Here is a 24,780-nt window from a genome sequence, read left to right as displayed (position 1 = left end):
ACAAATATGATTGGAACACACTAGATTAAATGCGGTTAAACAGTTTACCTTACCTCAGGACTGGTCAGAGCTTTAACCCTGACAAGCTGGGTGCCCTGTGAATTTCCACACTTTGGGAAATGCTGGTCTAAATTGATATTTTCTGTAACTTTTATTCTGAATCATCTGAGCTACTATGAAATCAGAAGACTTTAATGTTAAGGTGGTATCAACAAAAAGGCATTTCAAAAATAGTATTTAATTAATATATCTTCAAAATATCCATAACGATGTATCTTCATGGCCTCTTTATGATTTTTTGCTTATACAGGAGCTTGGCTGTTATGAGTTCAGAAATATTATACAATATCTGCAGAGCTCTACGGATTTACCAACTCTCATCAGACAGAAGAGAAATTCATGTTAGTTCATTTGGGTTGGGAAAAGAGAGAACAGGTATGTATTCATTTTATTCTCACTCTTGGTAATAATTTAACGATTGCCTTTTGCAATGAAGCTGAACCTTTCCCACAGGTGTTATTTCATTTTCTGTCTAATTCTGGTCAAGTATTCACTCAGCTTTTAAACACATTTCTCCTTTTTAACCAAAAATAATTCAGCAATTGCAGTGTTTATGGCTGTTTTATAATAGCGCTGGCTAGCCAGAAACCTAGCATTCTTCAATCAGTATGTCCTCCTAACTAAAATATAAGGTAATTCACAGTACTTGTCTCGCAGAACATAAACCAAGGCAAAGGAATAATTTCAGGGATGGAACAAAAGAAGACTGCAGTGGTTGATAACCATAAGTAGGCCTGGTCTGGAAAGTAAATGGGTATTTTCTATTACGTAAATATTATATGTATTACATGTTACATATTATGCACACAGAGAGACACAAAGATATAGCCAAGGCATCGCGAGCTGCTTCCTAAATACCTAATCTATATTTTTTCTTTCAAAAGTTAAATTTAGAAAATACCCCAGAAAAACCAAAAATGCAGTCACTTACCATATCATGGTCTGAAACGGGTCCGAAACTGGTGACGAAGATGTCAGTCTTCACTTCAGTTACACGCTCTGATGAAGCAGGAAATTGGGACAGTGAATGTCTATCAACAGCCCTTATTAGATCTCACCACCACAAACTCACACCCAAATGGGAAATTTATAGGCTTTGATTAGCTATTTCTAAAATTGGTCCACTGTGTAGTCCTGATAATTTACTGCTTACACATGAAATTTCACAGTGAATATCTTTCAATGGAAAAATGGAGCCTAAATATGCCACTTTGGGAGACATATTTATGGAGAGGTCAGATGATGCTTAATGAATTCTTTAAGAATGGACACACTTTCCTGAATGATACCAAGCCATTTCATACTATAATAAAAATATGTTAGCGTGTGGATATGGTTTGAGCTTAAATAGTCTTACACAGCTCTCCAGATGCTCCAGGTAATTAGGCTACTCTTGGGAAGTATATAGTGTACTGTAGTGAGCTTTAGTAACTGTTTAAGGACTCAAGGGTATGTTTTGTAAATGATTGCTTTCTGGCACTAAATCATAACTTAATTATCCAAAGTACTCCCTGGGAAAAAAAATCTGACAACCTGTATAAGTTTCTTCAGTTTTGAGGATGAGAAGAACATATTACGGTACAGCAAAAGTTCATTTAATAGATTCCATTTCAAGCTCAATGTGATTTTATGTTATTGGTCTCTGAGGCATATATTTCAACCAATAAAACATATGTATTATAGTTTGGTGACAACTCAACACAGATATTTTCAAGGAAATACAGTCACTCACCAAAAAAAAAAAAAAAAAAGAAAAAACTTTTGCCTGTATAAAAGGAAACACTTTGTTAAGAGGTGAAAATGAAAAAAGATGACTCCGTAATTTTCAACTTCAGCTCTGGGAAATAACAGTCCAGGATTTTAAGCAATTCATGTCATTTATCAGGACATTTGTATCTTTGGTGTAGGACATTAAAAAGGTGATCAAATACATGCAATAAGAATTCTTTTGAAAATCAAAAATTTTATCCCTTAGCAATTGGCTTGTAAACAGTTAATACTTTCAGTATAAATTTGGCTCAACAAATGATATAATAATTTTGAGGTGGAGATAGTCGCCTCAATAACCAATCTAATATTTTTAGGCCATTTCCCCCGCAACAATTTGACTGGCTCCAAAATGCTTAAATGAGCCCCCTGACATAATAGTTATGTGGGGTTTACTGTTTAATGCTTCAAAATAGAGGAGGTAGTTTGAGACAAAGAGAATAGAGATGTGTTTTTAGAACTCATTTCCAACCTCAGCTTTAACATCCAACATCCTGCAGCAACTGCGTCGCTTAAGAAGAGCAGCTGTCAGCAATAAGTCTCAGCTGTAATAACCACGTGCCTCTCACACCAGTCCCCCTTCTCACCCCTTCCAGCAGTCACTTCCCCAATGTATACATCTCTCTATTGCACACTCTCTTTCCATATGTATATTTTTTTACTAGACTGATTCTTTTCTTAGTTTAAATATCTGTTATTTCTTAAGACTCCATCAAGAGCTCACACTTTATTAGAATGTCAGGAATGACTTTCAATTAAAAACCATAATGAAAAGAAAATATATGCTATCTAGTCACAAAAGCTAGAATCTATCTTATTAATTGAGCTCACTTTCGTCTTTCTCTTTCAAGGTGTCCCCTTCTAGATCAAGCAAAAAACCTCATTTTGTTCCCAAGTTTGAGTTTTGGTTTTCTCCAGATGATAAACTATAAGATTTATGGTGACTATCTTACAGATTTGAGTGACACTTATGGAATTAAAATTATGTCCTTTCTTTCATTTTTATTTTTACAGCAGAGATCTGTCATTAAATGCATCATTTGGGAAATATATACGAATCTCAGTTTGCACACTTGCTAGTGCTTGGTGGTGTGGGATGGTTCTCTTGGACTCCTTTATCACTATTATCCATTTTGGGGGTGTGAGGAGGGTATAATTTTTGCACTTTAAGGTAACTCCCCAAGGTAGCTAGCTTTACAAAACTTGGCTTACCAGATGTTTTAGGGGCAACCTATCTTTTCTTTTTTTTTTTTTTTTAAATGCTGGAGAGGGTGTGAAGAAAAGGGAACCCTCCTACACTGTTGGTGGCAATGTAAATTGGTACAGCCACTATGGAGAACAGTATGGAGGTTCCTTAAAAAACTAAAAATAGAGCTACCATATAATCCAGCAGAGAAATCCATAATTCAAAAATATACATGCACCCCAATGTTCATAGCAGCACTATTTACAATAGCCAGGACATGGAAGCAACATAAATGTCCATCAATAGAGGAATGGATAAAGAAGATGTGGTACATATATACAATGGAATATTACTCAGCCATGAAAAGAATGAAATAATGCCATTTGCAGCAACATGGATGGACCTACAGATTGTCATACTGAGTGAAGTAAGTCAGACAGAAAAAGACAAATACCATATATCACTTATATGTGGAATCTAAAAAATAGGGTACAAACAAACTTATTTACAAAACAGAAATAGAGTTACAGATGTAGAAAACAAACTTATGGTTACCAGGGGGTAAGGTGGGGGAGGGATAAATTGGGAGATTGTGATTGACACATACACACCACAAATCTGTTTTATCTAGCATGATAAAATGCTCTGAAGAAGTGAGCTATCCACTTGCCAAATATATGGACTATTTCCCTCTGCTGATTTTAGATTGTTAGCAGATGATTCCATCTTCAACTTGGGGGGGGGGTAAGATAATCAGAAGAGGAGAACACTCACTTTCTATATTTTCCCTTCTAATATATTTTCCTTGTCACACATCCAAACAGTTTTCTTTGATTTGTCATCAGCTGTTAGTAAGTTTGCAGTGGAGCAAGAAGTTTCCATTGCTGTAAAACTCTGCTTATTACGTATGCCTCCGAAAGATTTGTCTTGGACATTAGCATGCTAATGTCTCTAAGAAACCATGTTTTAAATAAACGTGGTCAACATCATCTACCCCTGTGTTTCCCAAACTTACTTGGGAATGCTACTCTAAAACATTACAAAAGATTTAGGGTAAGCGTGAGGCCCATATAACATATTATGTTGTTTATAAAAAATTTTAAAAGTTCATAGTATAAGTTTAGAAACTTCAGAAAAATATTTTTAAAAATTTAAATTCCCTGGAATACCACCTTCCACATAAATCCACTGTTAGTATCTTGACGTATTCCCTTACATATTTTTTTTCTATTCAAATATACACTTAATGATTATTCTCAAACCACATTCTCGCTCAGTTGAGTACAGTCTCAGAGACAAGGAATAGGATCCTTTGACCAAAGTGTGTCTTTCACTCCAGCTCACCAGGGAGTCCGTGAGTGGCATGTGAAGTCATTCTGCTTTAAGATAGAAAGTTTGTAATCTGGAGTGCAAAGCTTCAAGATAGAGTGTTGTTGTGAATCAGCTTCAGCCAAACTGTAAATAGAGGCATGGTTAACTTGCTTTTTTGACAAAGAAATGGTGGTTTGAAATCAAGTGCTCTTCAGGTGTACCAGGCTTAAATGGAAGATGAGCTCATACCTATGTGCTTTGGCTGAGAGCTAGGGCAATTGCTGAGGAACCTTATTTTTTCCCAATTCTAGAAAAACGTTGTCATTCCCCCCCCCCCGCCAACATGAAATCCCTGTTGTAGGGGGATATATATATATAATATACATATATAATTTATTATTTAAGGAACATTGAAACAGAATTTAAATCACGTGCTCTAATACTAGACTTTATTGACTTAGCATTAGACTCTAAAGTGTTACTAGAAATACCTATAAAGTACTCAAGGCCTTTCTACGGGTCACATGAGGAAAAGTCAAAATATTTTTATGCTTCGATATATTCTATTTAAGAGCATACAGCATGAGTCAGGAACTTCTGATGAAGTTCAGCTAGGAAGATTATACACCTAGCCAAAGTTAAACATGAATGAACCTCTTATGTAATGAGGAAATTGTATGCAAGTGGAAATCAATTAAAATAACTCAGTTGGAAGAAATGTTCAGAGAGTAGATTAATCAGCAAATAATTTTTTTCAATCAAATATTTTCATCACAAAAATCCTTCTCTGTCCAATGTAAAAAAATCAACAGATTCTTTCAAATTAGTGTAACTGAATACACATGTTCACGTTTTCAAAGGATAAAGATAGAATGGAATTATATAAAATGAGATTATAATGGTGACGGTTGTTATTGCAGTGACTAAGAATATCTTAAGACAGTACATCAATGTAAATGAAGTTTATGATGATAAATTAATTAAAATCAGTCTTTAAACAAGCACACTCTTCAAAGATATGTTTTACATACAACATATATATATAATTTATATAACATATATGAGCACACACACATATATGTACACAAACACACACATATATGTATACATATATATACACACTATATTATATCCCTCTATAACAGCTAGACAGCAGTAAATCTGTTTTTACTGGGGATTTCCTACAATGTTGATATCCTGCTGATAAGTATTGAAGTAACAGATGTTTTGAAGTGATAATTCAAAAAGATGATTAGTGCTTGAGGCAGAAATGAGAAAAGCAGTGCAGTACAGTGAGTAATAAGCACATTGGATTAAGAGTCAAAACACTTGGATTTTAACTCTGATTTTCCTAGAGAACAAGCTGTGTGACTTTAGGTACAATCCTTTAATGTCCCTGAGACTGTTTCATCACTTCTTCAATGAAGAAATAATACCTGCAAAGCCAACTCCATTGCATTAGAGTGAGGGTCAAATAAGATTGTAATGCCAAAAACACTTTGAGATGTATTTACTGGGTACATTAATTTAGTCAACAAATGTTTACTGAGCATTTTCTATGTGCCAGGAAGGCACTGTTCTAGGTAATAGTAATATCGATACATTGGTGAGCAAAAGTGCAATTGCTCCTTTTCTTCTGTAGCATATCTCACAATCTTAGGTAAAACATATTTTAGGTAAATAGGTTAGAAACATAGATAGATAGGTAGGTAGATAGATAGGAAGAATTACGTAGTTGTGTACGAACACATATGCACAAACTATACTAGTTAATGTCAGATCATTATAAATGTTCTGAAAGAGTGTCTTTGAAGAGATGACATTTGAACTGCAACCTAAAAGGTGAGAAAAATTCAAGGATGAACAGAGACAGGGAAAGACATTTCAGGGAGAGGAAAGAATAAGGCAAAGATCTGAGGTGAGAATAGATGCGCTTGACTTAAGAAACAGAAAGTCCAGTACATCTGGAGCTTGGTGATGCTGATGATCACGGTACAAGATGACACTCTAGAGGAAAGAGAGGCCACACCTAAAGAGCTTCTTATAGAAGCAGCTGACCTTTGTTCTAATGCGAAAAGAAGTCTTTGGGTAATGAAGTGAAGGAATGTTACTTGCAGTTTAAGAAGACAGCTGATGTGTGAAGAGTGGATTTTAAGAGTGACCGTAATTTTAAAAATAATGGAAGGGGGAATCAGTAGTGAAGAATTGTAGGTGGTGTTTTCTTAGGAATCCCTATTACAACAATTTATTTAATATGGCATTGGCCCTATTTTCACTGGAAATGCTGTCTATTGAGGAACTCAGAATAATATTCACTGGGCCCAGTTCCGTGTACTCATAACTTATGAAGGAGGTTTATTGCCTCCTTCAAGCTACTTTGCTTCTATTAATTCACAGAGGCAGTCACTATATGGAGAATGAATTGGCTAACGTTAGTCATCATAATAAAGTATTTCTTAAAACCCCGCTTTGAAATGGTCCTGTTTGGAAATTGAAAATATCCTGAGCTCCCTACATAACCGTCAGTTTATACACCTGGATGGGACAATGTTTCAGCTCCCTGCCAGTCTGCCTGGAGCAACATTTTTTGCTCCTTGTCCTTCATTTCCATTCCCTTAATTCTTTAGAATAGTTGGCAATTTTCCCCTCCCTGATAAAGTAGAGCAACTTAATGTTGGTGATATTCAGCTACTAAACCTGGATATGGGGTAGAAAATCACATTTCGAGGTGTCTAACCAATTCCTGGTCCTTTGTGTTTTCAGATTCCAAGAACTCAGATGATACAAGAATCTCCCAGGGGAAAAAAGGTAAAGTTTATTCCAGGAGACATTTATTTCATCTCGATTGAGAATTTGCCTCCTTCCCTCCTTATATCATGGCATTTTCTACTGGGAGAGAGCAAAGCTGTAGAGAAGAATGTGATTGCTGTGTTGGAGGAATAGGTTTCTTTTGGTCTGTAGAAGTCTTGATCAAAATTGCCTAACCTGCAGTAGCTTTGAGGTATCCTACTTTCTGTTCCTATTATCGAATTTTAATTATATGAGAATAATAATATAATATCATTATATATTATATATATTATGGAGGGATATGGCATCCACTTAGGACTTGGTTTTAAGTTTTTCAAAATGGCAGAGTCCATGACTATTAATAGTGAGATTCTTACCTCAGAAACACTACAAACACTCTTTTTCAAATATGAGATTCTTACCTCAGAAACACTACAAACACTATTTTTCAAATAAAGAACTCAAGTTCAGGCTGCAAAAAAAAAAATCATATACAGAAGAAAAATATATGTATATTTTTTAATATTTCACATTGGTTCTAGAATCAAGATAGGAAATGGAAGCTATATGAATAGTCCAAAAGTAACTGCACAAAATATAAACTGCAGCTGTTTACTAATAATTTGGCCTTTATAACTTTAGCAAAATCTCAGTGGCTACATTTTATCTTAGGAAATGCTTGGCAAGATGATTTATATATAATAGGAAAAGATGGAAGCAGAAAGTTTCTAAATATGCTAGAACATTCCTCTGGGCATCTCAGTTGGATTCATTAGATGAGCTGGCTTCATGAGCTGACTGGATTTCTCAGCCAGTAAAGGTTAGAAGGTGTTGTTCTCTGTTCATTTTAACAATTCCTCTTGGGTTTTTGGTAACTGCTTTTTCTCTAAAATTCAACTGAATTATAGAATGTCTAGATATAGTATTTCAGTGGAAATAGATTGCATTATGCCAAAGTCTGAGCATCTGCTCCACACCTTGCATTAAAAGCACCAGATACACCTATAGAAAATTGGAAAAGAAGAATTCCAGAGTAGAATTTCAAAAGCTGATACAAAAAGCCACTATCTGGTAAAGAAAATGTAACAAGAGCAATAAAAAAATATTGGATAAATCTAACCTTTTTAAATTTGGGGGGGGATATTGTCAGTAATTTAGAATCTTTTTATTTTATTGAAGGTGAACACATTGTGACACAGATATCTTGCCCTCTAAATTTTAGAAATTCTGGCTTTTTAATATAAATACAAAATGTGTGTTTTAAGTTAGGTGAACATGTAAAAAATGGTTGCCTCTGATCTCAACATCACACAGGATACAAAAACATAATAAAAGATCACATGAATATCAGATATCATCTTGAGATAGAACAAAGTCTAGTCACCTAAAGTTTAGAGTTGCACAAAATTTCACAAGTTAATCTGATTTTTTTTTCCCAGAACACTCTTAGTGTCCCACCTTTACTTATTTTGACCTAAAGAAACATAACCCAATATCCCAAGCTAATACCCCAAGGAGCCCATACCACCTTGCCAGTAGCACTCATATCCAACCCAGTCTCCTTGCCTTGTTGGAGATGCTTATATCTTAAAGCTAAGATCTCTGGCAATAATTGGGCTAAATGAAGTCTAAAAGGTCTCATACAGGCATAAAAAATCAAAAATTGGGAAAATTAAGAAGATAAGGAGGAAGTCTGCTTTGAAGCATAGATTGTTTGTTAAATAGTATGTCGTGCTAAAATACCTTGAGAGAAAAATCCCAGCTACATTCCAGTCACAAATACTCACCTAACTGATAGCTTCAATTAAGTAAAATCTAAAACAAACAAAAAAAACCCCCCAATTCTATAACACTTATAGGAAAAAGAAGAAAATCCTAACTAAATGTGTTAAGCATCTAGTAGGAATAAAGCCCATTCTCTACCTCCATTCCTACCTACCTATTTACTTATTTACTTCTCCCCCCATCCATCTGGGTTTGTCACATGATGAATACACATGTGCACTCTTTCAAAAGAAAGAGAGATGTAGCCTGTATATATGATGTGGCAGAAGGGAAGGGAAAGATGTCACTGGAAGGGCATTACTTCTTAAACATCTGAAAACTTTCTTCAGAATGTAGTTTTGGATCTGTGTTTCTGGATTGTTCTTACTCCCTCTCCCAGAGTGCAGGGAAAGCCAAAATGGTGGTGGCTGAAATTTTACCCAGATAGGTATAATTCAGGGGGAGCATCATGTAATTTTTTAGGAAGTTGGAGAAAATTCAGGCTTCTTTCGTTTATTAGATTCAGAGTCAATAAGGAGAAACCTTGAGGAAATGGATTTTCTCAGAAGGTGGCTGGTTTGGTCTTGATTTAAAGCGAAAAGAGGAATCTTGATTAACCAAGGAACACCCTAGCCTACCCAGCCTCCTACCACAGATGCCTTTTCCATTTTCTCTAAGTTGCTCTCCTTCACCTTCTCCAGCCCTCTCCTTTTCTCTGTTCTTTCTCCTTATTTTCAGTACCCTCTTTTGCTCTCCTTTCTTCTGTAACCTTTTCTTTCTTCTCTTGCCATTTTTTTTTTTTTTCTGGATTTTACCTCCTTCCCTCACTCAACCATTTTATTCTTCTCTAGTGACCATGCTTTAGGCAAGAGCTTTTCAAAAACATTCTTCAGGCCCTGGTTGCAAGGAAGAACCAGCCCTCCACACCTTGCCCTCAAAGAAAGAGATATTAAATGAGAATGAATCCAACAATCACTGACAGTTTCGATTTGTATTTTCTGACTACTGACTATTTCAATTCAAGTCTATTTAAAGGTTTCTTCATTAATTTTATACTTAAAATATGAACTTGCCAACATATTTTTCTCTTTACATCCCTGAATAGAGTATATTATTAGAATTCCACACAGTCTATCCTTTTTAGTTCTTTTATCTCATTTAAAAAGATAAGTGTCTTCCAGGATATCTCTCTTTATGTTGCCCTTTTCTTTCTACTTTCTGAGGATGGCTCTTGACCCTGAAAAGATAACCTTTTTAAATAGTGTTACAATATCTGCAACTGATTCCTATCATCTGGATGAACCATGTTATATATCTGTTTTCTTAGTTATCGGATCCAGGGTGTACATCTCCGAAGAATCGTGTTACACTTTTGGATACTGTGTGTGTTTCTGAAAAACAGGTCATGATGAATCTGCATGTACAAGAGTTTCTTACATTAGTCTCAAGTCTTAGCTTATCACATTTCTATATTTTCTCAAGACATTCAGAACAAAATATCCCTGCCTTCTGCACAATGTTGTTATTTTTATAAAACCAGACTTTTATCACAATAAAGAAGAGAGTGGGCTCCTATCTCTTGCGAGAGAAGATTATCCCAGCTGTGATCATGAACCTTCTAAGAGGAAATTTTTACTGCCTTATAAGCTAATGATAATCTTTCAGGTATTGCCTCTACATAGTTTTTACATCTGAAAGCAAATGGATCATGTAAAAAAACCCATTTTTATAATGGAGAGCTACTAGAATGCATGTCATACTTAGCTTACCAGAAATCTATGATAAAGAAATAAAATTAAATAATTCTGCAGAAATATATATATTAGATAATTTCAATTTATAGCATCCAAAAATCATGGTGTTAACATTTTTCTCTATTCTGTAGCTGATTATGTTTTATAAAACATCTAAAATCTGTGCTTAATATTTAAGATGTTTTCTGAAGACAGATAAACATTCTCAAAATGTATTTAAACGTGTTAATGATTCTGGAGATATATGTAGTAAACACATGCTATATATGTAATACACACATGCCATTATATCCCTTAAGACTGAAAAAGCATGCCAAAAAAATGACAAACATTAGGTAGTATTAAAGTTTTTTCATAAATCTCAAATCCATCAGATTTAATTGCAGTATGCTCCAGGATGATACATAAAATAGAAATAGAGGAAACTATTTGGGCTACTTTTTAATTTGTTTTCATGTCTATCATAATCTCAAAATCACTGTTTCCAGAAATCATAAATATCAGAAAAATCATCTTTAGCAAAAATTAAAGCTTATCCATTCTTTTTGATTTTCCTGAGCACTTGAATTCTCTATTACTGTAGCATATTATATCCATTTCAATTAAAAAGTATATATCTTGTCTATATTTAGCCAACTACTATTTCTGTTCTTTAAATATCTATTTTTGTTATTTTGAGGGGATTAAGTAGGTAATAAAGTAGATTCCACCAAAACTGCAGCCTGAATTAATGTAGTTGTTTTTGTTAATAAATCCACCATTATCTTGAGTCTTGAAAATTAGCTTTTCGACCCATTCTTAGTCTATATTATACATCCTCAAGGTCTGTGGCTCTCCAAGACTTAGGTATGCATATGAGGAGTAGGTGAAATGCTTCCTGCTTACACTATATTTGATTAAAGAGTTAATATACACATTTATTAAAGAGTTATTACACATAATTGAATGTAAATGAGCAGTCATGGGCTTGTTATTTGTACTCCAAATAACAATACGACCAAACAGCTGATTATTAAAGAAGGGGTGTGTGTGTGTGTGTGTGTGTGTGTGTGTGTAAAATCGTTTCACAAACTGAAAACTATGCACAGAACTTATAGAGGATACTCACATTCACAAGGTAAAGTATTAAATGGGATTTCCTAAACTAGAATGAAGATAAGATTTTCTAGATGTGTTATAAAATTCTGCTGATTTTCTAAGGATTGATATCATGGAGAAGGAAGAAGAATAAGTAAAGAAATCAGATGCGTGCCCATTAGTACTTTAAAAGTCTTCTTTTTAAAAGGTATTATCACTGTCCTGAATTTCTTCTTTTTGTATGTTCCTCCCCCACCTGCAGTCTTTGTAATTTATTTCAAATTTTATGAACCAAGAACAATTTTCCTGAAACCACTCCAGAGGTTTAGATATACACAGACCTTATATTAATACATCACATACACATTTATGCACTCCATTTTGTGACCAATGCATTTTGTTCCTTAATATTTTTTCAAAGAACTTAGTAAAAGGAAACCAAGTGGAATACAAACCTGGAGGAATTTGTATAGTGTGTCCTAGAACGAATGCTTGAGATTCGTTCTCAAGGAAGGGACACCTGGTAAGACCTTTGACATATATCTGAGTCATGTCTTCGATAAAGGAGTTTCCCTTAAACCTCTGAGACACTAATGACATTTGGCAGCCTCAAAACAGACCTATGATCCATATCTGTGTCATTACACTGCCCAGAGTATTAACAGGAAGACCCTAAATCCATGTTACCATTCTGTTTTAAAATCAAAAATTGAATTCTTAACCTTCTTATTCTTTGCATAACTTTGCTGTCTAGATGAAGAAGAGATAAATTTCTTAATATTGTCATTTCATTGTAATTTAAATATTGCTATTAAATAGTTTCAACAAATGCTCTGGAGAAAGTGCAGCATAAGTTATAGTTGGGAGTCATAGATTCTATCCTTGGTTTCCTATGTGACTTTGAACAATAATTTATTTCCTTGCTTCACTTGTTTTACTCTGAGATCAATATTTTGTTTTGGCTTCATTAGTCTTTGTTTAACTAAATAAGATAGGTTGATTATCTTACTCAAGGATTATTTGAACAAGTGTGTAATGCCTTGCACTATTTACTCTTATTGTTATAAATACTGTATTATTAAGTGCTAACTTCTCCCTGAGTAGAAATTCATTAGTAAAACCAATGAACTGACATACAAAAAAAAAAATACATTTTAACTATAGAAAATTAGGGTTTAAGTTTAAATTCACAGTCAAAAAAAAAAACACTATCATCTATCTCATTCACCTTTTATCGTAGAGGTGGGGGTAATCTAACACAAAATAGTGGATCAATATGTAATATTCCAAAATAAATGTTTAGAGTAATAGATTCAGAGATATTCTACTTGAATTCAATGCAAACATAGCTATGCCTAATGAAACAGAGATGCAGTATTTGGGCTGGAAGAGATAATATTACCCCCCTTTTTCCCTTGTAAAATCAAATCATACATGGAAAAGATTGATTGTCAAGTAAATGTAACATTTATTTCATGACATTATGAGAAGTTTGAATCTGCCTTCTACTACGTATGGGTATGTGCATGGGATGACCGTGGAAAATTGAATTAATATACTAAGAATAGGATGTCATTACACTACATGCTTCCATTCTTATTACTTTAACATGTAGAGGGAAGCAATAGTTTAATAGTAAATGTTTAATATTGTTCTGTAAAATAAAAACACAATAATGCTACCCACCTCCCAATCCTGGTCTCAGGCGATTGTCATAACCATCTAGGAGTCGGTCCAAAATCCTAGTGAAGACAGTGGTGTTGTCTTTAAGTTCATCTTGTAATGAGGGTTGTCCATAGCTGAAAAAAAATGTAAAGGGAGGCAATATCTAAATTATATATTTCTACTAAAACCTTTTCCCAAATAAAACGTTCCGCAATTTTCCAACTTCCTTTCTATTGAATCTTAATTTGAAAATTTCTTCTGGTAAAGTAAAAAAAAGTCATAGTTTAATTCTTACCATTTTCTCATATTTGTTCTCATAGATGATATGCTCTTTATTCTAATATTTCTAACTATGGAAGGAAAATTACAGGAAATGAGTTGTCTCTTTACATTTATAATTCTCAGCGTGTATACAATGTTGTAATGAATGTTTTCTCTGGGCAAGCAAGAACATTAATGCACTTTAGTAAAAAACCTAAATCTGGGAAACTTCTTCCCAAATTAAAAAAAAATGTATTTCTGAGCTACCAAAATACTTAATAGCTTTGTTTTCATTTAATTTAACACGTAGCATAATCCTAAGATTTCACCTACCAACAACCGTCCTTTTATCCACTTCATATATATCTATGTTTTGTGTTTTTGATGTTCTTTCTGGTATTTAGATGAGAAAAATAGATAAAACTTGTTTCTTAGGATAATTACATGTTCACATCAGTGTGTAATTTCCATTCGTCTTAAGGTTTATGAACCAATTTTTATAATTTGTCTATTCAAACCTCTAATTAATTGAATTTTGTCATTTCTGGTCTTAGAAGTAAAAGATACCTTGGAAAAGATACGGTCCAGTATTCTTAATTTATGGTTTTACTAAACTAATGCAGGATTAGCGTTTTAAGAAAACACAGCCATTTGTAGAGTTTGAACTAGAATCCAGCTTTCTTTAACTTTTAGTCTAAAACTTTTTCATTCTTCTATATCAGGGTAATTGTTCCTATTTAAGTCTTTCTGTGTGAAGGTCTAGTTTTTATCCCTTACCAATCATTACTAGTCTTTGAATTTTGACCACATAATGACTGCAGTTCACATATTATGTATTTATTACATCAATCACATTATTATCTATGCTCCTTAAATCATATTTTATGTAATGATTAGAATGACACCTCCAAAATCCTTTGAGAGAAGAGTCTTCTATCTTAGGAGGGATCACACTTCCTGATATATTTCAATGATAGCTCTGACCTTGAGCAAAAAAAAAAAAAGAATATAGAGTGTAAACTAAAAAACTGACACAAAAATATCACTTTCATACTTTCAATTTAATGTGCTTTTGGCATCTCTCTTGTGTGTTTATATTACTGATCAATCTAAGAAAGGTAATAACATTTGAAACCAGGGTTCACTGATTTGACAGAAGCAAGAAATATAATCAAAGTGTCAATTCAAAAACAAACACTATTGTTTGGGTAATAATGTTATACTGGCAAAATGCAAAACTTTTCTGATAAAATTTTAATTTAATAAGCTATTATAACTAAAAGTTATTCATGATATGAAATATATGAAATGTACCTCTATGAAACAGTTCTCCATTCTCCTAAATTTAACATTAATACTGTGCAGATAGAGGGTTTACTCTCCTTTGGCAGAATTAAAGATCTTACTAGTTTTTGAAATCAAATTTTCAACGAGCGCTGTGTCTTCCAGGATGTCTTGCTAGCAGATGATAGCAGTAAAGCAAAAACAGTTTTCTGAATACAATTATTTATAAAAACTCCTTGTCACAAAACCTACTGCCATGCATGCATCTTTCAAGGATACTGGAAGGTCATCTTGATAAAGGTGGAAAAGAAATGCTAACACACTTTGAGTTGTGAAGAGAGCCTGACCAAGTAGTCTAAGGAAGAATCACTAAAATAAGAAGGGAGAAAAAGATGAGATGGGGTGACATGACAGAGCAAACTAGATTGTTAATATGATTCCCAAAATATGGGGTGATCTACTACCTTTACCTGCATTCTCTTTGTTTTCATAGCTTATGTCAAATTCAGGAAATGCTTTTTTTCCCCCTGGTTTTATTTTATAAATGTTGTACTCACCAATTGTTTGCGTTGGAATACAAATGCCAAAAGAGACTTTTCCCTCCCTCCCAGAGAACCAGTTCTGCTCTGCCAATTGGAATGATAATCTTTCTTTTATGTGCTTTTCTTAATCAGGTTATGCTTCATCTTTAATTCTAATTTACTATGTAATTGTCAGACAATGACCCTAGGATAAAGATCAAGATTATTTATTTGCTATTAAACACTCATGCCAATGTAATGTTTCCTAAACTGAATATATAATTTGTTGAGAAGTGTCAGTTACAGTACGTGATTTTGATTCCATATGAACCACTATATAATAAAACATTGTGCACTAACTCCACCTACAGGTCATTACAATAGCAACACTTCATATAATTTTTCAAGAGCGGTGAAGAACATTTAACTCCTCAGATTAAGAGTATCTGGCAGTAATGCATTTTCTGTTCATCTGGCGGTCATTATTTACCATACACAATAACAAACAATAAAAATAGACAACTTCTCAATTTAAAAAATCCTTAGTCCTTATCTTTCCAGACTATTCCATCTCTCTGCCTTAACTCATAAGGGTTCACTTTTCATTACATTATGGAGAATCTTAGATTTTTGTAATATGTCTAAGACTTTCTTTGGGGCCACAGGAGTGGACTACACAAAAAAATATAAAAGCAGATAAAGGAGAATCTGAAATATTTGGTTATTTATATCTTTGCTAGTATAATATGTCTATACATTTGATGGGATCATTAGCAAATATTTTGAATATGGTTAATCATATTATTACATTTTTTCTCATAACTTGTCTCCACAGTAGTTAAACTTAAATAGCGAAGTTCAGTTTTATCTAACGTTCTTAAATATGTGTCTAGTATATTCTACTTCTATTGGTTATATAAATAACAGTTTCAAAACATAATGCACATGCATTTATAAAAACTTATGACTTTCAAATTACAAATATTATTCTAACCTTTCCACTTCTACATAGTTAGAAGTTACTCTATGATCTTTGCAACTGGTTAGAAATTTTCTTGTTGGAAAATCAACTCACATAGTATGCTGACATTAATTGGGGTAACTTTTTCTGTAAATTAGGAAACCACATGTTTTGTTCAGTTACAACTGAGCAGTGAAAAGTTCAATTTAAGAATTAAATGTTGAATTAATATGTTCCTTAACAAAAGCGTGTTAAGTGTATTCTAACAACATACAAATAAGTTGATTATTTTTTCATATTGTTCTTCTTTATGAGCTGGAATTTTATTGCAGTTAAGTTTTTTGAATTCCCTTAGTCATGAATTCATCCAAGGACAATTTTCTTCCCCCTGAAAGAATAAATGAAAAGTTACAGAAATTCTCATGCAGATTTAAAATAAAGGGTCCCCACCTTCTTCCAGTCAATGTGCTCAGAAGGAGGGTCCAGCCCCAAATGTAGTCAGAGAGACCCGGACTTTTCTTCATTGCGGGCTTGTGCAGCTGAAAAGTAGAACAAGTAGAGATCAATGTCTCTTGCAAGAAACATCAGGTTATAACCACTAGGGCTGACTGAGGCAGTTCAGATAAACGCTTTGAAGTCAGGAAATGACCTCACTGGGATATGACACCTCACTGGAAGCAATGGAAACCTGGACCATCCATTCTCCACTTTCACTTCCATTTCTCCATTCAGAAATATCAGTGTCTAAATTTCTCCTGTAAAAGAATACAAGTTGAAATTCTCTCAGGTGACAATATTGCTCACCATAAAAACTGTGAGTTGTTCTTTCTCTAGGTTTTATATTTACAATATAGTTTGAATTACTCTCTTCTTGTTATCATCTGAAAAATTTGACCTTTCTGATTTGAGTTCCCACAACTGAACTGTGCACTGAAAATTTTCACCTGGTATCTACAACAGGGACAGCATGTTTGGAGGCTGTGATGGGGTAGGTTAATATGCTTTGATGACTGAATTCATCTTTGGATTCTGGATGCACCTTGATTTCAGAAGCAACTGCTATTTATCTTTTTTTTAAAAAAATAAAATCATAGGAAACACTCAGTTGAATGCCGAAATCATGCTTGTAATTCTCTGCCTGTGATTGCCTCGTTAAATATGCTCGCTAATGCTTCTGTGAGGCTAAAGGACACACTTTATAGTCAAGCCATGTGCTGATCTCTCACATACAAACCACACTCACATAAATGCACACAAGCGTGCCCACACATGTCTTTTAAGCCCTCTCAGTTCTGCCAGGTTGCTGCTAGAAAATGTTTTATCTCAAACAGATGGAAGCTGGAGTGCTTTGCTTTGCATGAAAAAGGGAATCTTTTTTCCCTCTTAGGTAAAGTGCAATCAATCACCCTCTGTTGAATTTAGACTTGGTAGTGGGATGTTGGAGGAATGGAGGAGCATGGAAAGCTTAGAGAATTTTTAAAATTATAATCTATTTGTGTAATTACTTCTTAAAAATCAGAGCACTACCTGGTGAAAGAGCAGACATGGTAACACTATTTGAATGTGCTATAACTGATTCCAGTCATAATATGAGAAATGTTCAAGGTAAAATTTGTTAGCACTTCCCTGAATCTGTACTCCTTAGTTGGGTCAGTGATTAATGGATTGCAAGTCTTTTAAAGCATATTTTTCATTAGGTACTCTATAGTTGAATGTGGTATGCCTTTAAATACATCTACACAAATGCTTTCCGCACTCTCCAGGATCATTTATATCAGTAAAAACCATTCCAAACAGGCATGTAAGCAATGAAACATAAAGTGTTTAGAGTGAAATGGTCTAGACCTAGAGGTAAGAACTGTGAGCTTCATAATTTTTCCCTAATTTAGTGACTGCTTTTGACATAGATGAGTTGAATACGACAAGAAATATTGGGTAAATATCCTTATGTTAAAATATTGCACCTAACTTGCATAATTATAATTCACCCTTTTATTAACCTTCAACATCCGTTATGAAGGAAAGACAACTTCTTGTACCCTTTTAATATTTGTTGGTCTTTATAAAAAAGGGTAATTCCCAAAGGGGTAAATGAAACAAAACAAAACCCCAAAGCAAGATATCATAGCTTTTTGTCCTCCACTGACATTTTAAAAAGAGAAAAACAAACCTATCATGGCACTTGAGTTGTTGAGTAAGAAAGTTTCTTGCAAATGCAAACCTAATAGTTTAAAAGAAACGCTAAGCTGTCTCCTTACCCCTTTCCACCTTCAACCTCGCCCCATCAAACACACACTCCGAACACCCATGTCTATGCCACCCACAGCAAATGATAACTTGAGTTTTTCGTGTTCGGAATGAGAGAGACCCCTACACCAGACGGCATTACAGCAGCGTCCACTGGAAAGGAGAAAAGAAGCATTTTTGCAGCCAGAAAGAAAGAGTGCCTTCCCTACGATGGAACATTGAGATAGGTTTTCTATCCCAGCGTCTTAACTTTAGACGATGCACCCAACGCCCCTCCCCATCTCACCCCAGCTCCCTCTTGCAAACAAAAAAACAAAAAAACAAAAAAAGACCAAAACAACATGTCACCACCCACCCCGCGGAATACATTCAAATCTGCCTAAGAAAGAGCGAAAGAAAAGAAGAGAGACGGAGAAAATAATAATAATAATAATAATAATAATAATAATAATGCTCCTAGATCGCTGCGGTTTTCACCCTGGAAGAAAAACATTCGTTCTCTCTACCTGCTGTGGGATCAGGCTCTTGTCCTGTTCCCTCCTTCTCTTTTTTTCTATTGCATTCCTGTCCCTCCAGCAAGGAAACGGCACGTTCAAAGCTTGTGTGTGGCGGTCCGATGCCGCACTTACCTCGGGCCCCCTCTGGGCAGAGGATCGCTCAAGACCCGAGAAAAGTCTGCGAGAGAAAATCGTGGAGAGCTGGGAGCCAGCGCGAGTCCGCGAGTCCCGGCGCGCCGGCAGCGCAGGGGCGTCCTCGCTCTGCCGCTAGCTCACTCGCTCTGAGCGGTCAGAGCCATCATGGACTCTGCGTGCTCCTTTGCTGAAGATTTCACACCCAAATTTGCTTCCCAGTATCCAATCTGCAGCTATACAACAAAAGATTTTTCTTTACCAAGACAGTAGTAATACGTCCCAGGGCAAACCGGATGTGAAATAGGCGGTGACTTCATGCCAGAGAGATTTTATTTTAGAAAGGAAGGTGGTACCAGCCTCTGGATCTGGAGACCAATCCGCCCATTTTTTATAGGCAGCACAATTTAACTTGCACCGCTCTGGCCCTAATCCCCTTCTCTCTAGCTGCAGACTCAAATCCTTCTACAATCTGCTGCAAGCTTTCCTTTTTGGGGGGGGAGTAGATATGGGGGAGGGAAGAGTAGAAAGGGTTAGAGACATAGGGACGATACTCAGAATCTTTTCACGCTTTCAATTGATGAACCCTCTATTTTAAGGCGTGCCTATTAAAAATACAACTGATGAGTATAACTATTCCACCTTTGATCAAATATTTAACCACTGCACGCATAGGAACGGGCGCAAGCTATGAAACAGGGAGATGCAGGGTTCCACATGTGGAAAGCGCACTCTCCTGTCGCCTGTCTCCCTCACACGCACTCCCACACACGTCTGAGTCCCTGCGTCTTGCAGAGTCACGAATGATGAGGGCTGGTAGGGAAGAGTTCTGGCCGGTGGGGAATTGGCCACGGGGTTGAGAGAGTCTTCGGCACTTTCACAGGTTGTGAGCGCGCTCCACCGGCCCTCAGTCTGCAGCTTAGAGGACAGCAAGAACGCGCTCCGGAACCGGGTTTTTCATCTTTGGAGGCAACTGTTTGTTTGTTTATGTCGTGATGGAGAAAACACGGCCTCCTTTAAATATGAATTGTGCTGGGTTCCTAGGACGAGGAGGGTTTAACTTTAAATAAATCGCCCAGATCATTTCTAGGTTTGAGAGTCATATCTGCATTTCCGGAATCATTCCCTTGCCTATAACTCCATCATCCTCGGGATTAGGAAAATGAGAGAGGGGGACGAGAGATTAACAGAAAGCCGTTTAGAAGTCAGGTCAAAACCCGCTTCTACTTTTTTTCCCTCCTTCCTCTTCTGTTACCCTCCCTGGTGGCTCTTCACCCACGAATAATTATACACTGAGGGAAGGAGGGTGTGTTTCAACATCAGTCTAACTAAATTTCCAAGGAATCAGGGACGACTGTAGTTCTCTCCTCAGATTTTGTGAATGGGTGTTTGTAGCAGAGAGGAGATGGGTACTGTGTTCCTGGGAGCGCTTACTGAAATGACCTGAGGCTCTGGGAATTGTCCCTTTAGCACTTTCCCTTGGACTAGGTAGCAGGTGCTGAAAAGAAAAGAGGGGGTGCCTCTGTGCAGTGCTTCTGGTGAATAAGGGCTGAACTTTGGTGAGCTCCCTAGTCATTTTCCGTGGATTTCTACCAGAGGAGACATTTCAGATAGGGTCAGATCTTGGCTAAGGGAAGAAAAAAATCTAAATGGCCAGTCCATACCACTCATGCATTTTTGATTCTACAAGTGTTCGTTGACTTTGTGCTGCAATGCAGTCAGCTTACATGAATAAAACTTAAGACAGGTGAATGAAATAATAAGGAATATATAATTGAAGATCACATTTAGAATTGGGCTTGTTTCTTCTGAGTTTTGAAAGGGAAGTGTCATTGGGAAATTATTTTAGAAATAAATCTTCAAGGAAGGGAGATCTGAAGATCATTTTATAATATCCTTGTTTAGTCGCCTAGTCTATTCAGACACAACAAATAATGTATTTTTTTAAAATAAATTTATTTATTTGTTTGTTTTTATATTTGGCTGTGTTGGGTCTTTGTTGCTGCCCATGGGCTTTCTCTAGTTGAGGCGAGCGGGGGCTACTCTTCGTTGCCGTGCACGGGCTTCTCATTGTCCTGGCTTCTCTTGTTGTGGAGCAGGGCTCTAGGCACACGGGCTTCAGTAGTTGTGGTTCGTGGGCTCAGTAGTTGTGGCTCGCAAGCTCTAGAGCGCAGGCTCAGTAGTTGTGGCACCCGGGCTTAGTTGCTCCGGGGCATATGGAATCTTTCCAGACCAGGGCTTGAACCCATGTCCCCTGCACTGGCAGGCAGATTCCCAACCACTGCGCCACCAGGGAAGCCCATGTAATATATTCTTAATGATAACCATTGAAGGAACATCAGAGCTTCCTTATGTGACATTACCCAATTTTTATTTATTTATGTGCTTATCCATTAATTTACTTATTTATTGAGCAGTTCTGAGAATAAAGCTCACATTGATAAGGTTTTGAAACCCTGAGTTAATTAGAAAACATTATTTTCTTACCTGGCAATATAAAATGCAATTCCATAGTTTTGTTTTGATTCAACAAAGACTAATAGTCCTAAAACTGACCTTTTAGACTTTTTTTTCCTCCTGACTAAATTGTCACAGCTCATTTGACTTCCCTTTACAAATTGAGAATGACTTTATATCCTATACCTAATGACATACAACTAAATCACTCTACTGATTGTTTGTTCGAGCACAATCGCTGAAACTTTATCATTTGAACAATAATCTCTGAAAACAATGCTAGTCACATCTTACTTGAGACTAAAAGTGTTATGTGACTATCCAACAGGATACAATCGCACAGCATTTCCATACATTTTAAAACAAATGAATATTTATAAATAGTTATGGGTTTATCTTAAAACTATGGTACAAATATGGAAATGGAAATTCCATATTCTGATTCTTTATTTAAGATACAATATTCACAAGGTAGTTTTTGCTAGATGATGTATATATAATTTGTTTTGGGACATGTATGTTTTTAATAAATAAATTTAATAAATAAATTGTGGGTGTTTAAAATATTGTAATTTGACTATTCCAAAAACAGCAATTGCAAATCTAAATTATGAGTATGCTTACTATTTTCCATCTAAGGTATCATTAACATATGCACATAACACTAGGGAATAAACCATAAGAAATTAATGGCAAGGAAATCACTTTTTAATATTGTCTTATTAAATTGACTCTTATATAATTGTTGAAATTCTTGATAAATCTCTTCAAAGTAAGTGTGCATCTGATTGAATTAAGTTCTTGAAATCACAATAACCATGATGTTTAATATTCTTAAAATATTTACTGAGTGCCAAGTAATGTGCTAACAATTTGCATAAATCATTCCATTTAATTCTCAAAACAAGTCTGTGATAGTCTTATATCCCTCTTTTACAAATCACTCAATAATTTGTGGATTAGAGAGAGCAAGAGATTTGGTCAAGGTGACACAGCAAGTGAGTGTTTACGCTAGAATGCAAACTCGGATCTTCTGACTTCAAAGCTTATTCTCTTAACCATGTTTCTACATTACTTTATTTCCTTACTATGTGGTTGTGAGCTCATGTTAAGATCTGTTTTATTCTTCTTATATCTATGTTCGACTATCTTAATAGCAGTCACATAAAACCTACCTCTGAGTATTTAAAAAAGTATTTATTCATGATGAGATCCTTCCATTTGATGATCTAGTGCATCCAACTGCAACAGGGTGTCAGGCTGACTTTAGTATTTTGGAGTTTCCTGCTGTTTTCCTTCAGTCTCATGAGGCCAGTTTTGAAGGCCCTTTGAACAGTCACTAGTTTTGGGCATAAGGGATTTGAGGTCAAACCTAGGACCAGGGATCCTGGGGAGGCCTAACAGCTCTATTTCCAGTGTTGCAGACTGGTACATTTTGCTTTTTCTGTCAATTTTAAATGGCAGGAAGCCCTGACCTAATTGAAGAAGTGTACTGATTCTTTTCAACAGAAATGTTTTTACTTTATCCAACTAAATGTGAACCAAATGAGAAAAAAATAGCAAGCATGTTCTCATTAATTCAGTGTGGCTTTTTAACATTTACAAAATAATTTGAGATGAGGGAGAAGAGATAAGTAAAATGATAAAATACCAGATAAGCTTCAGCTGAAATCTAGGATAAAGTGGTCTTTTTAAATGTGTTTGCATGGCTCAGATATATACACTGAAAATATATTTTAATGGTTATCAATCTGTAACAAGAAATGTACACGTGGCAGTTAAATATGATTTCACCCCAATTTATGTATATATATATATATATATATATATATATATTTGAATATTTATATGGAATATTTTCATCCACTAAACTAGCTCCCCTTTTTCTAATTTCCCTGTATATAATACAGACCATCTTGTTAATGAACTATACACGTGTTCTCTTATAATTGATGTTGAACTAATAGTTCAGTTCATAAAAAGAAAAGAACTGTGATAAGTAATAGAGTAATTTTTTTCCTTAAGCGAGACTTCTTTGTCATCAGGTTAGTTAGACAAATTCTTTTTCCCAGGCTGGAAAGCTAGTTTGACATCTCAGCATAGTGAGAGACTTGGTGAGTACAGTAAAAAGAAAACCAAACTTTTCTCATACTTAAGTCATAAATGTTTGACATTCTAAAGGAATGTAGAGATTGTTTGTTCCAACCTCTTTGACAAATCCAAAAGATTATGTAATTTCCCCCAAGATTTTTGCAGAAGAATAACCCAGGTTAGGATGGCACCGTGAGTGCTCATACATGGATAAAGATCTGAAGTCACTGACCCCTAATAGATGTGTGACCATTGGTATGTTACTCAACTTTTCTGAATCTCATTTTCTGAAGTTTTAAAATGAGGTACTATTATTAGCTGGTTGTGGCATAATATGGGAAAACAAATGCAAATCACATAGTCCTCTTGAATAGCATCTAGTAGGTATCCAGTGAATGCCAGTTTCCTTCTCTTTTTTATCTCAACACAAATTCATTATTTATCAAACATTTTAGTGCATTATCTATAGCATGTTCATATAACTCGCAATACTGATTATTTTATCCACATTTTCCATAAGCTTTAACTGAACCATAAAATTCTCAGTTATCAGACAAGCTACTATGGCAAGCTAGCTCACATGCCACCTTAAATCCTAGGCCCATATTCTTTTTTATTTTTATTTTTTAAACATCTTTATTGAAGTATAATTGCTTTACAATGGTGTGTTAGTTTCTGCTTTATAACAAAGTGAATCAGTTATACATATACATATGTTCCCATATCTCTTCCCTCTTGCATCTCCCTCCCTCCCACCCTCCCCATCCCACCCCTCTAGGTGGTCACAGAGCACCGAGCTGATCTCCCTGTGCTATGCGGCTGCTTCCCACTAGCTATCTATTTTACATTTGGTAGTGTATATATGTCCATGACACTCTCTCACCCTGTCACATCTCACCCCTCCCCCTCCCCATATCCTCAAGTCCATTCTCTAGTAGGTCTGTGTCTTTATTCC

At 35.4% G+C, this 24,780-nt stretch overlaps 1 protein-coding gene across 1 annotated transcript in view; it reads right to left on the bottom strand.

Moving 5' to 3' along the window:
- GABRA1 (gamma-aminobutyric acid type A receptor subunit alpha1) overlaps window positions 1–16,925 on the bottom strand; it is a 60,140-nt gene extending 43,215 nt beyond the window's left edge. The window contains exons 1-3 of the mRNA XM_061188419.1: window positions 16,852–16,925; window positions 13,396–13,508; window positions 992–1,059 (exon numbers count right to left, since the gene is read on the bottom strand). Coding sequence (XP_061044402.1) covers window positions 992–1,059; window positions 13,396–13,508; window positions 16,852–16,925 — 255 coding nt within the window. The remainder of the gene's footprint in view (window positions 1–991; window positions 1,060–13,395; window positions 13,509–16,851) is intronic.
- Window positions 16,926–24,780: the final 7,855 nt, after the last annotated feature.

Source organism: Eubalaena glacialis, chromosome 4 (assembly GCF_028564815.1).
Source record: "Eubalaena glacialis isolate mEubGla1 chromosome 4, mEubGla1.1.hap2.+ XY, whole genome shotgun sequence".
NCBI lineage: Eukaryota > Metazoa > Chordata > Mammalia > Artiodactyla > Balaenidae > Eubalaena > Eubalaena glacialis.
The sequence above is the reverse complement of the archived record's forward strand: the minus strand, read 5'-3'. Positions and strand labels throughout refer to the sequence as shown.